This window comes from Zophobas morio, unplaced genomic scaffold (genome assembly GCF_036711695.1).
Source record: "Zophobas morio isolate AGI-343-1 ecotype UQ-CSIRO unplaced genomic scaffold, CSIRO_AGI_Zmor_V1 ptg000024l, whole genome shotgun sequence".
NCBI lineage: Eukaryota > Metazoa > Arthropoda > Insecta > Coleoptera > Tenebrionidae > Zophobas > Zophobas morio.
This window is the reverse complement of record NW_026972129.1, coordinates 8,233,909-8,252,933: the sequence shown is the minus strand read 5'-3', so window position 1 is coordinate 8,252,933 and position 19,025 is coordinate 8,233,909. Positions and strand designations below refer to the sequence as shown.

Below are 19,025 nucleotides of genomic sequence, written 5' to 3'. Positions count from 1 at the left end.
TTTGACTTCGTTGAGTATTACAACCCATAACCCGAGTAAAATGTCACAACGTATTTTTTAGAATCAAAACAATTTGTAGCGCTGAAACCGCTGCCTGTTCTGGTGATTGAAGTTCTCTTTATTGACTTTCTCCAGGAGCATTGAACACTTTTAATTTGTTGACAAACAGATTAAGAAAGATAAAAAATAGAATAAATAGAAGACAATGCACTGAATTTTCTTTTATTTTTTGACGAAAAATTCCTAAATTAAAGAAAATAACACAAAGCTTAGCTAACATTCCTCGAAAATTCAATAATTAAAAAAATGAATATTTAAATTTCCAATCAGTCAAAGTCTTTAGTATACTAAACATTTTTACATTTAAGTCCTACCTAAATATAAAACTTTTTACATTGAACTGAATATAAAAAAAATATCTAAAAACATAGAAAACTATTTCAATACTCTACATCCTATATATAAATGTCGAACGTACATTAGTTGGAATGGTAATATTAACTGAAATAATGAAATTTAAAATCTTCCATATGGTCGTTGGGCTCGACCTCTAGCACGTCTGGCTACTCTAGGTGAATAATTTGACTGTATATTAGGTCTTCCTCTTGGTCCATCTATCAAATCATTCATTATTTTACGCTTATCTTGTTTGTTTTAAATTTGAAACTAACCTGAATGCCGCTGAGGTGCATTCCTTTGATCACCCCATACGATGGGTGTAGGCCCGGATCTATTCATCCCTCGATTAGACATCTGTCTACCAGAGCGCCTTGCTGTTGATCCTGAGCCGCGCGTTGACCTCGACCTAGTGTTTGTACTAGGAGATGCTTCGGCTTCTCTGCCTTCTTCTTCCCCTCCGTCTTCAGTACTAGGCTGCTTTTCCCCTTCTGAACTAACCTAAACGCAAGAATTAATTTCAGAACCCAAATTTTATTCAATGCTTAATACCCCATCGTAGCCTTCAGCTTCTTCGGCTTGGTTTGGTTCCTGAACACTTTCGGCTGATGTTCCAGCGACGCTTGGAGGGCCCATACATTCTTCTGAACTTCCTTCTGCAGGAGGTTCATCTTCGTCAGCTCCACTCACAGTGATGGAGGGTATTTCAGCTGGAAAAATAATACATTTCTATGGAAGTTGTGCATAATTGCGTTATAAATTGACGCCAACATCGTCAATATTTAAAAACGTTTTAATCTTAAAGTCAATATTGCACAAAATAGAAAGGTACGCATTTTATTTGTGGTGTCGCAAAAGGATAAATATTTATTTCAAGTTTCATTTCGTTTGAATTGTGCTCATTAGTATCGAGATATTTTGCCTATATAATCGATTTTTACATGAATTTTCTAAATATCATAAAAAATTCTTTTAATAACAGTGCAAATACACACAAAATTGCAGAAATAAACATTTTATAATTTCTAAAATATATATTAAATATCTGGAAAAATAATTGAATTTTCTGCACCCCTTAATAACTAATAAAAATGCAATCTTTTGCTTCTCGAAAATATAAAATATTGTACCACTACTTTAACTTTGCATTTTAAGAACTGGCACTAACCACTAATTTACAAGTTTTTGTAAAATTGTCAAGTTAATTTTATTAAAAATTTCAGAACTTATTCTTTTGGTATTACTAAGGTCATTATGGTGACTCTACTCTTCTTACACGACTCTATACACTACCCAAGAAACTTCATCGATTTTTTTTCGACAAAAACTGATTTGACTGTATCTCATTTCCGATAAAAAAGTTGATGTTTCTTGTTATTTGTGGTTAGTGGCAACACGAAATAAATTATTCATTTATTCCGTGATTAAAACTAGAATTGCACGAAGTCTGTGGTTTTAAAACGGCAAAACAAAGTATCACTGTAACGCATTACGTGTAAAATAAGAGCTTATGGAAATAATTCTCTGAAAACGGGTTTCACGAATCCATCAGAATTACGTATTAAACATGTAAACAATTGTAGTAATGCTCAGAGGTCAATCACGCTATTATTTTAAATCGGAACGAATTTCTGAAATTTTTCTAGGCTCAAAATATGGACTCCATAGAAGGGATACTAGGTTACTTTCCCATTTCCAGGAGGGATTCCTACTAATGAAATACATAACTTTTGGATAGTTTCCATATTGTGAAAATTCTTAGTTTGTCTCTTAATAAAGTCACATAAACGAAAACCTTTATTTCATTTACATGGTGAGATCTCTTTAAGTTGATATTGTATGACCATGTACATTAACTTTAAAAACAAAAATCGTAGTAATAATTTTACATCTGTTTTTATTTAGGATATATTTATTATTGCCACACTGAATTTGATACATGTAAAATTCAGATTTTTCTGAAGCAACAGGACATTTTCTTTATCGTCAATAACCGAAAATATTTTCAGATCATTGATTAACAGTGAGAACAAAATGGGCACCAAATGGCTGCCTTGGGAAACCCTAGATAATACCTCATATGGAGACGGTGAGTTACGTTTAGATGAACAAGTTGTGTTTGTGTTAAATATTATAAATACAATATGTCTATAAATGATCCAACTTCGAATCCCGCAAAGCAAAGTTTTTTTAGCAAGACCAATACACTATACGATGAAACCTGTATTAACTGCAGCTACCTGATGACCTTGTCCTAAAACATTGACAATATAAAATGTATAAATTGCAAGATTTGAAGCAATACTACGACCAGGTAATAATCCATGCTGATGACATCGAAATGTAGTATGTCGGTTCGATATTAATGACTCTAATAATCTTTATAATACAAGAATAATACAAACTGGTCTAAAGTTCATTACATCAAACCTATCACCCTGTCACCGAACTTGTATCCAGCCACAACGTAATTTTCTAGAATTTTCGACATATGTCTGAATTAAGGTATTTCTTAAAGCTAAGTACACTGCTTGAAAAAGTATAAAGGTACTATTAATATTCGTGTCGAGTTCTATATCTAGATTCACCTCATTGCAAAATCACCATGTTGACAATGACAATGACAACTAAGATAGCTGAGACCACGGTTTTGAGACGCATAATGCGAATGGGAGAATATAGTTCAGTTCAAAGAATATATTAAAATAAAATAATCAACAAAAAACGAAGAAAAGGGCCAAGAAAAAGTTGAACAAGAGAAAGTTAAAATTGTTGCAGAAAAGGATATTTAGTGGAACGAGCTATACAGACAAGCACAAGCAAAAAATGATGGAAGGGAGCATGGAAAAGGAAATCAAGACAATAAATATCAACCACCCGCCTGACACCCTCAAGGGTAAACAGGCTTAAGGTTACCTAGGTAAGTAATATTTAAAGAAATAAGTATATATATTTAGTGGTAAGTTAATTAAGAGAAAGATGATTGTCATCCACTAACTGAATTTTCAACTGTAATATATAATATCACAGTTCATACAGGGGTAAAATATCTGAATAAATTGTTGGTTGTTGTCGAGACTACACACATTTTGGTAATAAAGATTCAAGCATTTGTTTTCTTTTTTTGCCTTGGTTTGATAAAAATTTTCGGAACATTATGAATAAATTTAATTGTTTTATTGTTAACGCCAGCCTTCACCAACTTGTGCGATATGGTCGACACATAAAAATAATTTTTGTCTTAATTATTGAAATTTTGTATACACCGTCAGAGCTGTTCAATATAACTTTTAATCGGTGACATTTGTTATCCATAAATTTTCCAAGTTTGGTTCAGATACACTGTAAAGAATTAAATTGCATTGGTGCTTCTTTCTTTCATGTTTCCCACATTTCGCAAACTTTTCCCAAAATGGCTTTTACATCAAAATGGTTGTCATAAAAATACTTTATTTTACTCCATATGAATCCGAGTTCGTTACAAGACAAACCGCTACAAGAAACACAATGGCACCCAAAATATCGGAACCATCCTGATTACACTTAGTTCAAACACCAAAACACGCTAGAATGGAGAGTGTTAAATTGTAATGTTAATTACAACAACGGTCAAATAAAATAAACAATCCAAAGTATTTTTGCGAAGTTATTTTTCCATTTACGTTTTCTTTGGCAGAAACCTCACAAAATAAATAAATTTGCAAGAGTTACAAGCTCCAAAACTAAAAAATTATATGATGCAGGATATTTACATTTATTTTCCTACAGAAAATTAACTGACACAAACACGTTACACACATCCACGACACCGAAAATTTTTTGTTGATGTTTAACTTCGTAATGTCTTCAATATGTTACCGTCAAAATAAAAGCGTATATTGGAACAAATTAAAGTTCTAAAAAGTAATGTAATTATATTATTAACATTAACATTGCTAACGCAAAAATACAATCAATTTGGCGTTCGTTTCAACAAATTCCCATTGGGATGGATCAAATTCTAGATACAACCAGAATTTCCTTTTTAGAAATATCGAAACATTAACCAATATTTTGAAACCAAACTAACAGAACTCTTTCAATTACCGTCTGATTGCGTCGTTTGACTGGAACCTTGCTCTTCCCCTCCTGGAACAGCTTCCTGGGGTGACGCTTGCAAGGGTGTGCTAGGAACACTTCTGCCCGTGCCTACAACAAAGGAGAAGAATCGTTAATAAATACCGTAGGCACTGGTGCAACAATCCATACTGTTCTCATCCATATTTGTGACTTCTAAAGTTTGCTCGGGAACGACCTCACTAGAACCGGCAGTGCTCGGAGGAACAGACTCGTTAAAAGTAAACCTCCCGCTCGTGGGCACATGAGGAGAACTAACGGCCTCACCGAAACCGTCAGATCTTCTCGGCACAAATAACGTAGGCGTTGATGGCACAATACCATCATCGCCGCCTTCTTCCAGGCCGTGCGACAACAACAGATGAGATTGCTGCTGTCTGGATGGGAGTGGGGCTATAGGTCTGGTTCGGGAGAAGCAGGGCATTGTCATGGACACTGATGTCGAGGCTTGGGATAAGGTTACACCACCAGGGCCCCCTTAAAGCAAATTTAAAAAAAAATTAAACATAAACTAATAAATGTATTTTAAGAACGTTAAAGGTGCACCTATTCTACAGACTGATATTTAATGACCAAAATAATTATATCTGTCAGAAAGTTTTATGAGGGTGCAACTGAAACATTCTCACAGTAATAATAAAACTAAAATTCAACTAAAGTACTCTTGTGGTAACAACTAACAAAATACACCTGCCATTAATAATCCTCCTTTACTGATTGAAATTTACTTACTACCAACACCAAAGATACACCTATTGGACATACCATCGGTTCCACTGCTAGTAGCTTCGGGTTGTGCTGGTTCAACGATTTCTTCTTGAGAAGTACCTTCCTGAACAGACCTCTCGCTCTGATTTGGTACCTCGCTAGAATCTTCGATCACCTCGACTTCGTTTCCACCTTCCTCATCTTCAACGTCTTGGCAATCGGCATCTTCGTAATTATCTTGTTCCTAAATCAATGTGAATTAAATAAATCTGACAAATATTTCCTTGTAACAACATACCATCCCTTCCATGTCATACCCTTCCGTGTCAGGGTCATCTGGTTCATCGTCTGCTCCTTCACCTTCATCAGCGCCGCCTTCTTCATCACTTTCCACAACTATGACATGATCGTCATCGTGATCTCTCTGACTACTAGTTGGTACTTGGTATTCCACTTCTAAACCGCTGTCGCTTACAGTTCCGGCTTGTTGAACCCGACTTCTTTTACTCTGCTGCTGTACCTTAGTTTGATCATCTACTGTGTCCGTATCAGGATCTCTTTGACGTTTTAATCCAGCCTGTGTGGTCGTAACAGTATTAGAACTGCTGCTGCTGCTCGTTCCTTGTTCCTGTGTAGGCCCACTATTGGGTGGTTCTACTCTAGGTAGTACTAAAGCTACAGCTTGTTGTTGAGGAGCAGTTTGTACCTAAAGATATAAAATAATAGAATGTTTCAGCTGAAAACAGTGATGAAAACCGCATTCCTAAATTTCCACAAACAATCGAGATATTGATTTTTAAAGATACGTGATGAAAAACTTCACCAAACTGCCAAAAAGATGATAATAAAGAAATAAAAAAAAAAAAAACTGTTGTGGTGTTATACGAGTAAAGAGAAAGTTCTAGGCTGATTATACCTTAAATTTCATAACAATAATTATTGTAACTTGCATACAAAAACAAGCAAACTTTTTTTTTAATAAAATGAAACAAACATTTTTATCTCACGCTAAATACCATGCTTTTCCTTCTTTCTTTCTCCAAACGTGAAACCGAATGTACTAATTTGAAAAGTAACAAATTATATCGATGTTTCGTAATTTTTAACAAAGTCAAGTACTTTTATAGTCAGGCTGACATAATACGAGTTACATTTAAAAACAAATTTATTATTATTTTTTAAGGCACCGTTTCCACCGCCAATCACTCGCTGCGTTCAGATAAATATAAAAAATTAATAAATCATACCTGCATATTAGCTTCTTCATCTTCAGTATCTTGGGATGATTGTGTAGGAGGAACAACGACTTGCCGCGGTCCCAGCATAGCAGGACTAGCCGAACTAGTTGCAGGAACATAATCAGTGTGCGAACTAGTTGGGCTACTACTAGAAAGTGCCTCTATTGTACTTGATCCTGTAGTGTGCACCTGTGATTTCAATTAGATCGTCAAACTACTGTTAGTGTGCTACAACAAATTGTTTACCTGTTGCTGTGGAGGAACCATAACCGCGCTAGGACTTTGACTTGTTGGTAAAACAGTAACAGTTCTCACTTGTTGTGACATTGGTCTAATACTAGCTAATGGAGTCTCGCCACTACGCCATGGGTGTATCGGTACAGACTGAGTTTGAGTATTAGTAGAATGACCTAAAACAGTAATTAGTAGAAAAGCAAAGAACTTTAATTTGTACTATGTTACTACCTGCCATAGGCTTAATGTTAGCAGTTGGAGGCTCACTAGCAGGTTTTTCAGAGCCTGTACTAGTACTAGGTTTTGAACCTTGTTGACCAAGTTGTCGTTGTAGTTGAGTAACTTTCTGCGCCAAAGTTTCAATTTCCGAAGCATACTTCTCATTCTCTTGTCTCTTTTCAGCCAAAATATTGGCCTTCTCTTTTTCTAGATTATCGATTTTCGTTAAAAGATCACTATTACTGGTGGAAGAACTACCTTCCTCTCCATTATCATTTGCTGAAACTGGTCCTTCTTGACTGCCCAGCTGACTTTTCAAAGTGTTGACCTGTTCAGTTAATGTTACTATTCTTTCTTTAGCGTTTTTAAACAGATTCTTAAACCTTTCTTCTCTATCTAAAGCACCCTGTTTGAGAGTTTCTATTTCTTTCTTATAATTCTCATTTTCTTCTGTTAATGACGTCACCTGCACATTTAATTTTTCAATTGATTCCTTATTTGCCTGTTCCATTTGATTAATTCTCTCTTCTAGTTCACTACGCTGTTCCTGCAACTGTTGTTCGCTAGAATTTCGTTCATTCTCTTTCGCTTCTCTTTCCTCTCTTAAGGTTTTAATTTCATTCATCTGATCCTCGCACTGGATCTTATATTTCTTGGCAATTTTGCGAATCTGAGTGAGATTGTTTTTAAGTTCAGTAATATTCACATCCTTTCCAGCAGTGTGTTCCGTCAGCACCCTATTTTCTTCCAATAAACGTTTATTGGTATCTTGAGACTGTTCAACGCTTTGTGTGAGTTGTTGTACCTGACTCTGCAATAATGTGGACTCTTCTTTCAGTCGGCTTATTTCTTCCGACTGGGTATTAATTTGTGCCCGTAAGCTCTTCAGTTGTTCTTCGAGTTTGTTCTTGTCTTGTTTCAGTGTGTTGACTTCGTCAGTTAATTTTGCTACGTTACCTCTCTCAATAGTTAATTGTTTAGCAAGAGTTTCACGTTCGTTCATTAACTTCTTCCAGTCTTCGGGACTAGTTCTGTTGGATTTTTCAATCAACATCTGGGCCCTTTGTCGCCACTTGGTACATTCGGACCTCAGCGAAATATTTTCAGTTTGCATTGCTTCAGCTTTAATACTCAATTCTCTATTCTTCTCCTGAGTTGGTGCCAATTCTGAAGCTAAACTATCCGCACGCTCCTTCAATTCGTTAATCTGCGCCTTCAACGAATCTCGTTCTGTGCGTAACGCTCTATTGCTATCAGTAATTGCGTTCAAAGTTTCGACTTTGCGTAATACTTCAGCGTGTTTAGCCGCAGTTACAACGGACACTTCCGACTTTTGCCGTTCTGCTTCAACAGCTGCCTTAACTTCAGCTAACTGTTTACCCTGAACTTCAAACTGAGATTTCAATCTTTCGTACTCGGCTTCAATAATTTCCGCCTTGCTTACGGATATATCTTTTTCTTGACGTAAGTATCTGATGATTGTTAACAATTGTTCAGATGACTTGACTTCGTCTTCGGTCAAAGATTTATTGAAAGACATGTCCGCAATTGACTGATTTGACTGATCGGAAGTTGCTTGCGCTTGAATTAAAGATAGTTGTGTGTTGAGAGCTTGAATCTGATCCAACAATAAACTATTCTGGGCATCTATATCTTTAAATCGCTTTTCTAATTCTTCTCTCTCTTTTTGAATGATCTTCTCTTGATTTTCCCAACTAGTTTTGTTTTCGTTCAATGCTTCTACAGCACAGTCTCTATTCTTCTTGACTTCATCTAATTCGTTTGTCATCTGTTCAAGCTCGGCTTTCATGTCCGTCAACATCTGTAGATCTGTAGAATGTAACATTACTTCTCTCGCATATTTGTTTTCAACCGCTTTCAAATTTTCTATTAGCGATTTATTTTCATTTCTTGTACTCTCCAACTGTTCTCGTGCAGTCTGCAAATCCATAGTCTTGACGTTCAATTCTTCTTCTAACTGATGCGATTTACTTCGGGTGCTTGCACTGGCGATATCTTGATCGTCCATTTGAAGAGAAAGTTCACCTTCAAGCTCTGCACATTTCTCTTGCAACTGTTTTATTGTATTCTTATGAGTTTCAATCTTCTGTTCAAATTCTTTTTGTTGTTCCATTAACATTTTCATTTGATTTTCTGCAGTACTAGCAACATTGCAATACTGCTCTGACGCTTCTTTCGTCGTTTTCAATTTTGTTTTTAAGGCGTCGATTTCCGCCTTGCTGTCGCCCAACTGTTGCTCCAATTCACAAATCTTATGTCCGTCCACATTGGATTCTGGAATAAAGAATGTAGATGTTTTCAATTTCTTAGTCAAGTCTTCAACTTGATTAGCTTTTTGAATTAATTCGTCTCGGTTGTCGGCCAATTGTTTCCTCAACTTATCAGCTTCTTCTTTTTCTTCGGTCATGCGTTGTTTAGCCACTTCAGTTTGCTTTTCCAAGTGTTCTGTAAGTTGTCTAAAACGATCTTGCTCTTCTTGTAAGCGACGGCGCAAAGCAGCACATTCGCGATGCGCTTCGTCTAATCTTGCTTCTAACCTTAACTTACTTTCGGCATCAGTTCTTTCCAAAGTGGCTTTAATCAACTCTATGTTGGTCTGTATCATATTTTGGGTATGAGATTCGCGCTTCATGTTCTCTCTTTCTCGAACTAAACGCATCTCAGCATCTTTCAACAACGCATTTTCTTTTTGCAGGTTTGCCAACATTACTTCGGCTCTTGATAGCTTCGTCTGGGATTGCATCGTCTCATCTTTTAGATATGTTATAGCTTGTTCGTGTTTAATTATGGTCTCGTTGTAGATCTTATTCTGCTTTTCCAAAGCGTTAATTTGTTTCTTGTAAATCTCAATGTTATTCTGTGCAATTTTGAACTTCTCCTCGTTGTTTTCCAACTGCGATGATAACTTACAATTGGCTTTGACCAATTCTTTTATTTCTGCTCTCATTCCCTCAAGCTGCTCTAAAAGTATTTTTTCGTTAGCGGTCTTCTCTTTTCGGTAGGTTTCATTCTCATTCTTCAAATGTTCTATCTTTTTCTTATAGTTCTCGATCTGGGTAGTCAGTTCTTGGATCTTATCATCCCCTTGAGACTCGTTGTCGTTTTGACTCTTATCGTTTTCTCCAGCGGCATCCCTTAACGTAAAAGAAGATTCCAATTGAGATGGAACTTCCTCTCCGTTAGCTTTAACAGCTTGTGTGTACAAATTCCTGTACATATCTCTCTGATTACTTAACGTCATCATCATTTTATTTTGTCGATCACGTTCTTCGAGAAGTTCATTCTGAGATTCACGCAAATGGTCGAGTTTCATCTTTAAATCGGATATCGCAGCTGGATCAAACGCTTCGGCTTCCTCCTGACGCTCGGTTAGTTCTCGTACAATCGCAAGCAGTTTTTGGTTATTTTTCTGTAGTTCAGATATGTCGTGGAACGTAACTAATTTCTTCGTGATTATATCAGCTGAGCTAACGCTATCACTCAAATCCATGTCAGTCGACGTCGACGAAGATCCCACACGTGAGTTTTCTATTTCTTGTAATAAATGACAAACTTGGCGACTTAAGTCAGCCACTTCCTTTTTGTACCTGGCATTCTCCCTTGAAACTGCATCTTCAAGTCTTGTACACTGAGCGTTTGCATCACGAAGCTGTTGAATTTCACTTAACAACTGTTCATTGGAGTTCTTCAACATTTCATTTGCATCTAAAGCGTTGCTGTAGTCTTCCCGCAATTTTTTAATAAGAGGACCTTTCTCTTCGACTTCATGCACAATACTGTTAATGTAATTCTTCAACTGGGCATTTTCTTTTTCCATATCAACCAGTCTCTCAGAGATGGTTACATATTGTGCGTAAATCTCCGTTACTGTCATTCCAGATTTTAATAAACGAGAAGCGGAAGCTGCAGTTGGTGATAGACCTATCAAAGAGTACATATTAACATTACAGACTCATGTGACAAGAAATAAACTGACCTTCGATTTCTTTGTGAAGCTGTTCTTGTTTGCAATTTTCAACCAATTCCTTTGAAATCTCCAATTCCTTTTTCAACATAGCAATGCATTCATTCTTTTTGGCCATGATTTCCTCATGAGTTAATTCAGATTCTTTGTGTTTTGTTTCTAGATCTCCATACTGATCGGTAGCGTGTTTTAAAAGCTGTTGAACCTAAGAAGATAATTTCACTCAATTAAAAATGCAGAAATTATCCCACCTCGTAGAACTCAATATACTGTACATTAGGAGGTCTTGAGGTATTTTAAAAAAGAAACTTCTTGGACTTCATTTGTAATAATAGTGCACTTAATTATTTTTCAAAATAAAAATAAAAATGTAAAAATAACAATTGTTTTGCAGCCACTGTAGATACATGCAACAACGGTGTCTGTACACCAAAATAAAACTGTTGTGAACGTACACAAAGAAAATGATGTTTAATAGTGCTTCCTCTCAAAAATTACCCTAAAAATAATAAAATATGCCGGTTTTTTATATTTAAATGTTTTTTTTCCTTTTATTAATAATTCAGGCACATGTCACTAAACATTGCAAATATAAAATTTCCATTTTTATTTTCCCGAGCGTAAGCTTGTAATAGTGTGCCTTTAGCAAACTATTACAAAGTAGGTGTGCCGTTTCCGTCTATCTGTCGTCTGTGATTTTATTAAGAAAGATAATCTGCAAAAACTATTGAAGTGATTGTTGTGGAATTTTAGATTTATTTTAAGAATAATGCGTAGATGGTAAAATGTTATCCACAATTTGTCTGATCATCCAACTTAGAAACTACATCAACTGATTTGAACTTTTACTAACAATTTCATCTGTTAATCCCTTCCCTTTTATTAGAAAATGTAATATTGTTTCGTTTTAGTAATACGTTTTTACATTTTGAATTTTTTTCTGCCAAAAATTATTTCGCTATTATTTTTTGTAAATATGTACTGTTTTGAATGACAATGTATTGTCATTTAGATAGAACTTTCCGTACTCCTGAAGTACTGTCCAACAATATGAGCTTCTTCAAAAAATTATAAAATTTGATTTTGCGAATATGTTTTCTCCGACAATCCCTTATAAATTAAATAAAGATATGTGCGGACTCTTAAAGTATGGGTAGAGAAGCAACACCAACATTTTAGCAATGACACGCGTATCAATTTGCGTTTTGAATAGGTGTCGTGTTTGGACTAATAAAATTATTACAGTTCTGCACTTTCAAATATCCGGGATAATGGAGTGAACCGTTTTTTATTTGATCAATAAAATAAATTATTTCATTCATTAATTGTTTTTTTGAGTCACTCGTAAAGCAAATTTAAAAAATATGAATGGTTTGATGAACTACAAGTACATTCTCTACATTTTAAATGGCATTTGTTCAACGAAATTTTAAATGACGTCATCCAAGTTTTTGGGGGAATAAACAGATAAATTTTGATTAACCATTTACCATGATTACGATAACATTAAATTGTTTGCAAGATTTAATTGCATTCCGTTGTGTAGTTTTAAAGTTAAATTGTAAAATGTTATTACATACGATCATTCAAAAATGGTGCACTCACTACTGCTAATGTTAGGAATAAATTGGGCAAAGAAAAAATTATTTTATAAATTCTGGCATGGGCCTTCAAATTTTAATTTGTCTTTAAACTTTTGACTACATTTTAATTCACTACTCAGTGCTGAACACATGAAATCGATCGCACTTTCGTTATACAAAATAATTTTGGAAGTATAATCTCTTTACCTATATATTTTCAATTTATAATATTGGAAAAAAACTTAAAAATTGTTCAAAATGAATCTGACAACAATCGCTAATTTTCCACCTTCGTTAATCTATTTATATGAATCGATATTTTGTACACCCGTTTCGGAGATTATTTGTCTAATAAATAATAATATCAACACAAACACATAATCAGACAATAGACAAACGGAAATAGGAGACTTATTTTTCAGACCCCTCACAGTATATCTTAACGGCAAAAGTTAAAAAATGACGCTAGAAACAGTTGCCATCTTCCGTTAGCATTGTAAATAAAGGTTTAAAAATTATAAAATTTTAAATTTAACCTCATCCTTTTTTCCTTAAAAATTTAAAAAATGTAATTGTTGATTTTTTTTGTTTCGTTTGTTAGTCTAGATTAATAAATAATCGCTCCTGAAGTACAATGAAACATATTCAGCATTTTTGAGTTGAGTTTTTTCTTTAAACAATTTTGTGATCACGTCATCAACATTTTTGGAAGGACACGTATATCAACTTGGATTGGTGCAGTATAATACTAAAAATAACAGTATTGTATTCCCAAAATTTTCTCAATCATATTTTGCACAATTAGGATAGAATTTATTTGGCAAAATTTTGAGCTGACGTCATCAATTTTTTGGACGGGATAAGTAAATATATTTTGATTAAAAATTTATCATGCTTATCATAATTTTAAAATATTTCAAAGCATTCAGTTTTGCAGATTCAAAATTAAATTGCAAAATGCTGTTTTATAATTTAGATTTTTTTTTTCCAAAAATCTGGACGTTTCGGGTAACAACTCAACACAGAGTCATAAACTACATGTATAGGACTATATTACTTTATACTATTTAAAACCCATTTTGAAGTGACGTCATCACCTTTTTTTTTCTTAATAACTTGTTCATGATAGTAAATTAATAGAGAGCGGATTTCTGTCGGGCTAGGCAAGGCCAAACTCGGTACGGCTCGTACGGGATGGGAATTCATTGCAGTTACGGGCTGCACCTCGTTTATTTGAGATTAGATTAACACTGCTTCCTTGCAATCTGCTGTTAATCCCCATTCTCATTTACTTAGCAGTTTAATTAATAAATCGTTAATTGTATTTATGGAATAAATGACGATTAAATTCAGTGGTTACTGATTATTATCTATCACCCGCTACTGAGTCCCTGCGATCCAGCGCGTCCCCACCTATAATCGTGACGTAGCCCGACAGAAATCCGCTGTCTATAAATTAAACAAGGGATTTACCCAATTAAAAAAAATACCAATAATAGTAGAATGTTCAGAAATGATCTAAACAAAATTCTACAACTGCCTTTTTCAATCTGTTGTCATAATTATCGACACCAAGAAATTTAATTTTATAGCGTCTCTAGTAATGAAGAGACTCTGGACAGAATCTCCAGCTTGCTCTGGCCATGGTTCAAGGCCCCTTTTGCCCAGAAAATGTGAATCATATTTCAGATGATAAATGGCAACCTGAATTTTTAAAGTCCCTGATGTGCCAGTGGCCTTTATAGTCTTTTTAAATGCCGTTAAAACAGACTTCAAGAACTTTATTCACTGCTTGGATAACCCGTAAGAAAGCTATTGTGCCAAGAATATCGGGATCTATTAATTTTTATCAATTCTGTAAAAGCTGTAAAAGCCACCATTACCTTCAAAAACATCTCCCTGATAATTTTTTGGTAACAGTTTCAACTTTTTAGGCCAAAGTAATGCTTTTTCATTGCCCAAGAGAGCAACCATACCATTCCAAAATATATGATTTACGAAGTCTTGCAAAATATGTAGTTCAGGTATAACACATTTTTCAACAACGTACACATCGTCATTTTCTCTTAAGAAAGGCATATTTTTCCTCATAACCGAGTTTGCAAAATTTGTTATAGTCTGTTCTTAATAAAAATACTTCTGCCACGAACTTGAAGGGGATAATATTTATTTCTGTTAGATCAAATAATATGTATTTTCAAATTGTCATACGTTTCTTTGACTTTCGGAACTATTCATAACATTATTAATCTTTTCACTGCTGTTAATTTGGTCTTTGAGCAAACACTTCCATCTTACTTTTTTGTGATGGGGGAATGTCTTCTAAATTTTCTTTGTTTTCTTCCAAAATTCTTTCAGGAAGGACAGACATACACATTTTTAGAAAACCTTGATCACCATCCACCATAACTTTTACAAAAATTTGCCTGTTTCGGCTATTGATTCTAAAAAACAGTCTCAAGTAGTTCACTAGCGATAGCTCAGACAGCGAGACTCTTTGTTTTGCTATTGCTATTGTCGAAATGTTCTTTCCTTTCCACATCAAAGTCAAAAATAGAGTATTTACACGTATTTTCCCAAGATTTAGAGACCCTTTGGTTTTTTTTATTATATGTTCCTTGTAGTTAGATGGAATTATTTTTGCCACACAGAAGTTCACTTTAAAATTGTGGGGTGATCAGGTGATTGCAACAGTAGTTGCGTTTTGGCGTATTTATTTTGATGTTGTCGGTACGGCGGTTGAAGTCCTGGAGTTTGTGAAATTGAAATGAAAAGAAAAGTCGGTAGAAAGCGGTGGAAACAGTTGTGTCTAAAGGGTTCTTGGAAGGTATTTTGAAATCTGGGAAAGGATAAGTATTACTGAGAAGGGTGAACAAAAGATAGGTTTTACGACATGCAGGTGGACGAAGAGAAAGTTTCGGGGTGATACTGGGAAGTAATTAAATACAGATTATATACAAATATACAAATGCTATACAATTTTGTGGGACTTGACAGCCCCCACAAAATTATCAAGTTTTTCGTACGAAAAAACAAAATCGTTTTTGAACTTCGGGTTAATAACAATTTTGGACTTACAACGTTTAGTAGATAAATTTAGTTCGACATTTTGAAAACCACTAGTATTACTACCACCGAGAAAATTTAGATACGTGTTTTCTGCGACGATTAAACAGAAAAAAGGATCAGCTATATTCTCTTACCTGAATGAATTATCAACTATTATCAATTATTATTAAAGGACAACAGTTGACGGAATTTATAGATAATCAAGGTCTCAAAATTATGAAAAAAAAAAATAAATAAAACACATGTGCTGTTTTTAGCCTAAAAATTATCTACAATTTTTATCATAAAATCCCAAATTTGTATGCTATTAATATAGTTTTTTTTTTCATTGACTGCAAAGTGATCAGATACACTGGAGGTACGAAAAAAAAGTAAATTTCTAAAATAAACTTATAAGTATGATTTGTTTCTGTAAAAGTCCGGAAGTTTTTTCTAATTTTTTCTAACTAGATTTTGACTACTCTTGAAACAAGACTCCACTTCTTCTGCATTTATAAAACGAAACTCGGCTTATTATAAACTTTTCTGTCTGAAAATTATCAAACTAAAAAAAGCCTATGGATTTCATCAAACTGATGTAAAATCGCACGTTTCTTATAATTATATCTAAAATTCATATACAACAATGACCGTGACTAGTACATTCAGTGATACTAAAAATGAATAGAATGATATTTGTCACGTCAGAATTTTACAAAAATTAATACTGGAATGTATAAAACAATATAGAGACCAATGCAAACAGCAATCAAACATTCACCTTTTGGCATAATTTTAAATGTTTTTTTTTTTTTATTTTCGTAGTATTCTCCATTATTTCCTCCTGCTTGTTCTTTCCCATTTTTGTTTTGAAACTTTCATTTATTACTAATTACCCACTCACTTTCGAAATTTGTCTATTTTGCATTATTTTTCAATTGAATACCACCAAACAACAAAACATGTATCTACAGAATTTTAAAAATAATTGAATAAAAAATATTATCGCCAAAAACTTATAATTAAAAAATCTAAATTTATGTAATGTTCAGATAAATAATTCCTACTTGTGAAAGTAAAATCTTATATTACTTACCTCTGCTAAAGCATCCTTAAGACTCTCTGCATGTTGCTGACTTTCTTCGAACATTGACTTATATGCATTAGCCAGTTTTGTCTTTGCTTCAATTTCATGAAGATACGAGTCATTCATCTTGGCATCACTTTCCCGTTGACTCAACAACTTTTGAGACAATTCTTCATTGCGAGTAGCTAAATTATCGTTCAGTTCAGTTACAGATTTTATATGATCATTGGCAACAATCAATTCTTGATTTTTTTCAGTCAACTTAGTTTCAAGTTGAATACAACGAGAAGTATTATCACGTCGCATGTTAAGTAATTCTTCAGTTTTAACATTTAAATCTTCAGTCAAGCTCTCAATCTGACTATTCAATAATTGGCGTTCTTGCTCTATTCTTTTTTCCCTGTACTCAAGCCTCAATTTCATCGACGCTACCTCATCCGCTTGCGCCAGAGCTTCACATTTTGCATTAACAGCCCCTTCCAGTTGTTTAGTCAATGTTGAAAGATCCGCCTGTAAACGTTCGATTTCATTGTTCCTCCTCTGCAACATTTTAAGATGTTCATCGCGCTCGTCCACCGCCAGATTTCTCTGATGGCGGAATTCTGCAGCTTCAGCCTCCAATCTATTCGAGGTGCTTTGCAACTTCGTAACATCATTAGTGATTTGAGCTATTTGCGACTCTAGTTCAGAAATCGTGTTAGCAGCCGTACCAAGTCGTAACTTTAATTCTTCGTTCTCTTTGGTAACAGCATCCAACTGTACTTTGAAATCTGCCGCCGCTTGCTCTAAAAACGGCGTGTGTGTATCAAAACTAAACAATGGCACAGAAACTTACCTGCATTATGCCTAGTGGTTTCCAACAAAGCCTTGCAGGTTATCAGTTCTTCAAACTTCCCTTCCACGAAAGCTTCCACCTTTTTAGCTATTTCGTTCGGTACATTTGCCCATTCATCCTGCGAAATTACAGGCGCAAAAACAAACGAAACTTCCATCTTTCCTACGCTCACGATCGCGCTCAGTCCGTTTGTCTACTGATATTTCATTTCAAAGAGTATTTCTTTTATCAACACTATTAAGTGAAAATTCACAATAATAACTTTTAACAATGCAAATATAAGTGCATACCCAAAACTACCCGGTATTTCTAAATGCTACGAAACGGCGAGAAATTAGCTCCAAGTTGCATTGTGGGAAATAAGCGCTACGATGCTTGCACTACGCGAAGCGGTAAATTTAAATAAATAAATTTCTGTTATTGTTAATCTTTTTCTGACTTCATTCCTCTACTTAAATGTTTAGATAAACATTTGTACATAAAAAGCTTCAATTATTTTAACGATGTAATATAAATCGATGTCTGCGCTTTTTTAAACGTACCAATGATAAATTTATTATTTTTATTATTTGGTATAAATTACTGAGTGAGAAAGAACGCTCCTTAGAGTTTTTAGTATTGAATGATGAAGCAGGAAGCGCTTATTTATAATTAAGTAATAATTTGCAAATAAAGAAATTAATTTCATAAAAATGTCTTGTTTTTATTTATTTGATTTTCCCGCTTCTAATTTCCGACGCCAAACACGAGCGCCATTGCGCTTTGTTTGACATTTATTCAAAAAAAAACTGATGAAACCAAACCTACACGACTGACAACAACCGAAAAAAGAATGGAAAAGAAAGTTTACAAAAAATTAGTTTGAAAAATGTCTGATCGAATACAAAATCTACTTCTCGCTACAGCAGCTAGCAACTGCACTAGTGCCCAAAGGCAAGAACTCAACGATCTGAAGCATTTTTACGAAAAAGAGTATGGGAAGTACAATAAGTACAAAATATTATTTGAAGCAATTCGAGAAACCGCTTTTGATTATGATTCGTTGGAGCCTGAATTGAAAACGAAGGTGCAAAATATTCTACTTGAAACAAATTGTATTCAAGTGATTGATTTAGATGGAATTGGAGATAATCTAAATTCTAACAGTGCACTAGGCCTTACAAATTTTAACAGTGCATTACACTATAGTGAATCATTGAAACTCAAAGAAGTTGTAAAACTAAGGTTACAGGACCTATATAAAAACATATGTGAAACGTTTCGTAAAATAACTGGTGAAAATATTGATAAAATAAAGTATGATGATCAAGCGCCGATTGATTTAAAGAATGAATTGGAACTGCAACAAAAGAAGTATATTTGTAATTTATTAGAAGAACAAAGGATATTGCAAGATATGGTAAATCTAAGATTACAGAAGGTGCCTCAGATCTGTATGAATAAGGTGCTGGAATTTCAAGTAAAATCGCAAATGAGCTCACTTCAGTCAAAAATTGTAGAGGAGAAGGCAAGGATTGACATCTTCACAGAAACAAGTAATTCATTGTCTGCTTATGAGGAACTGATGAAAGACATA

The 19,025-nt window shown here is 34.4% G+C and overlaps 1 protein-coding gene across 3 annotated transcripts; it reads right to left on the bottom strand.

Annotated features, from left to right (window-relative positions):
- Positions 1-206: 206 nt before the first annotated feature.
- On the bottom strand, positions 207-17,780 carry LOC135135473 (nucleoprotein TPR). Of its 3 annotated transcripts, XM_064064536.1 has the most exons (14): positions 17,740-17,771; positions 17,450-17,683; positions 16,624-17,399; positions 10,909-11,101; positions 6,924-10,853; positions 6,705-6,868; positions 6,468-6,647; positions 5,519-5,926; positions 5,278-5,464; positions 4,645-4,989; positions 4,483-4,584; positions 949-1,106; positions 672-897; positions 207-614 (listed from the first exon to the last, which is right to left on the bottom strand). In XM_064064536.1, exons 2-14 carry the CDS (start codon positions 17,604-17,606, stop codon positions 517-519), a joined length of 6,924 nt encoding a protein of 2,307 aa, XP_063920606.1. In that variant the 5' UTR covers positions 17,607-17,683; positions 17,740-17,771; the 3' UTR covers positions 207-516. The 3 variants fall into 3 exon arrangements, with proteins under 3 accessions (XP_063920606.1, XP_063920605.1, XP_063920607.1); XM_064064535.1 differs by having other exon boundaries at positions 17,450-17,780; XM_064064537.1 differs by lacking the exon at positions 4,645-4,989 and having other exon boundaries at positions 17,450-17,780.
- Between the last annotated feature and the right edge of the window lie 1,245 nt (positions 17,781-19,025).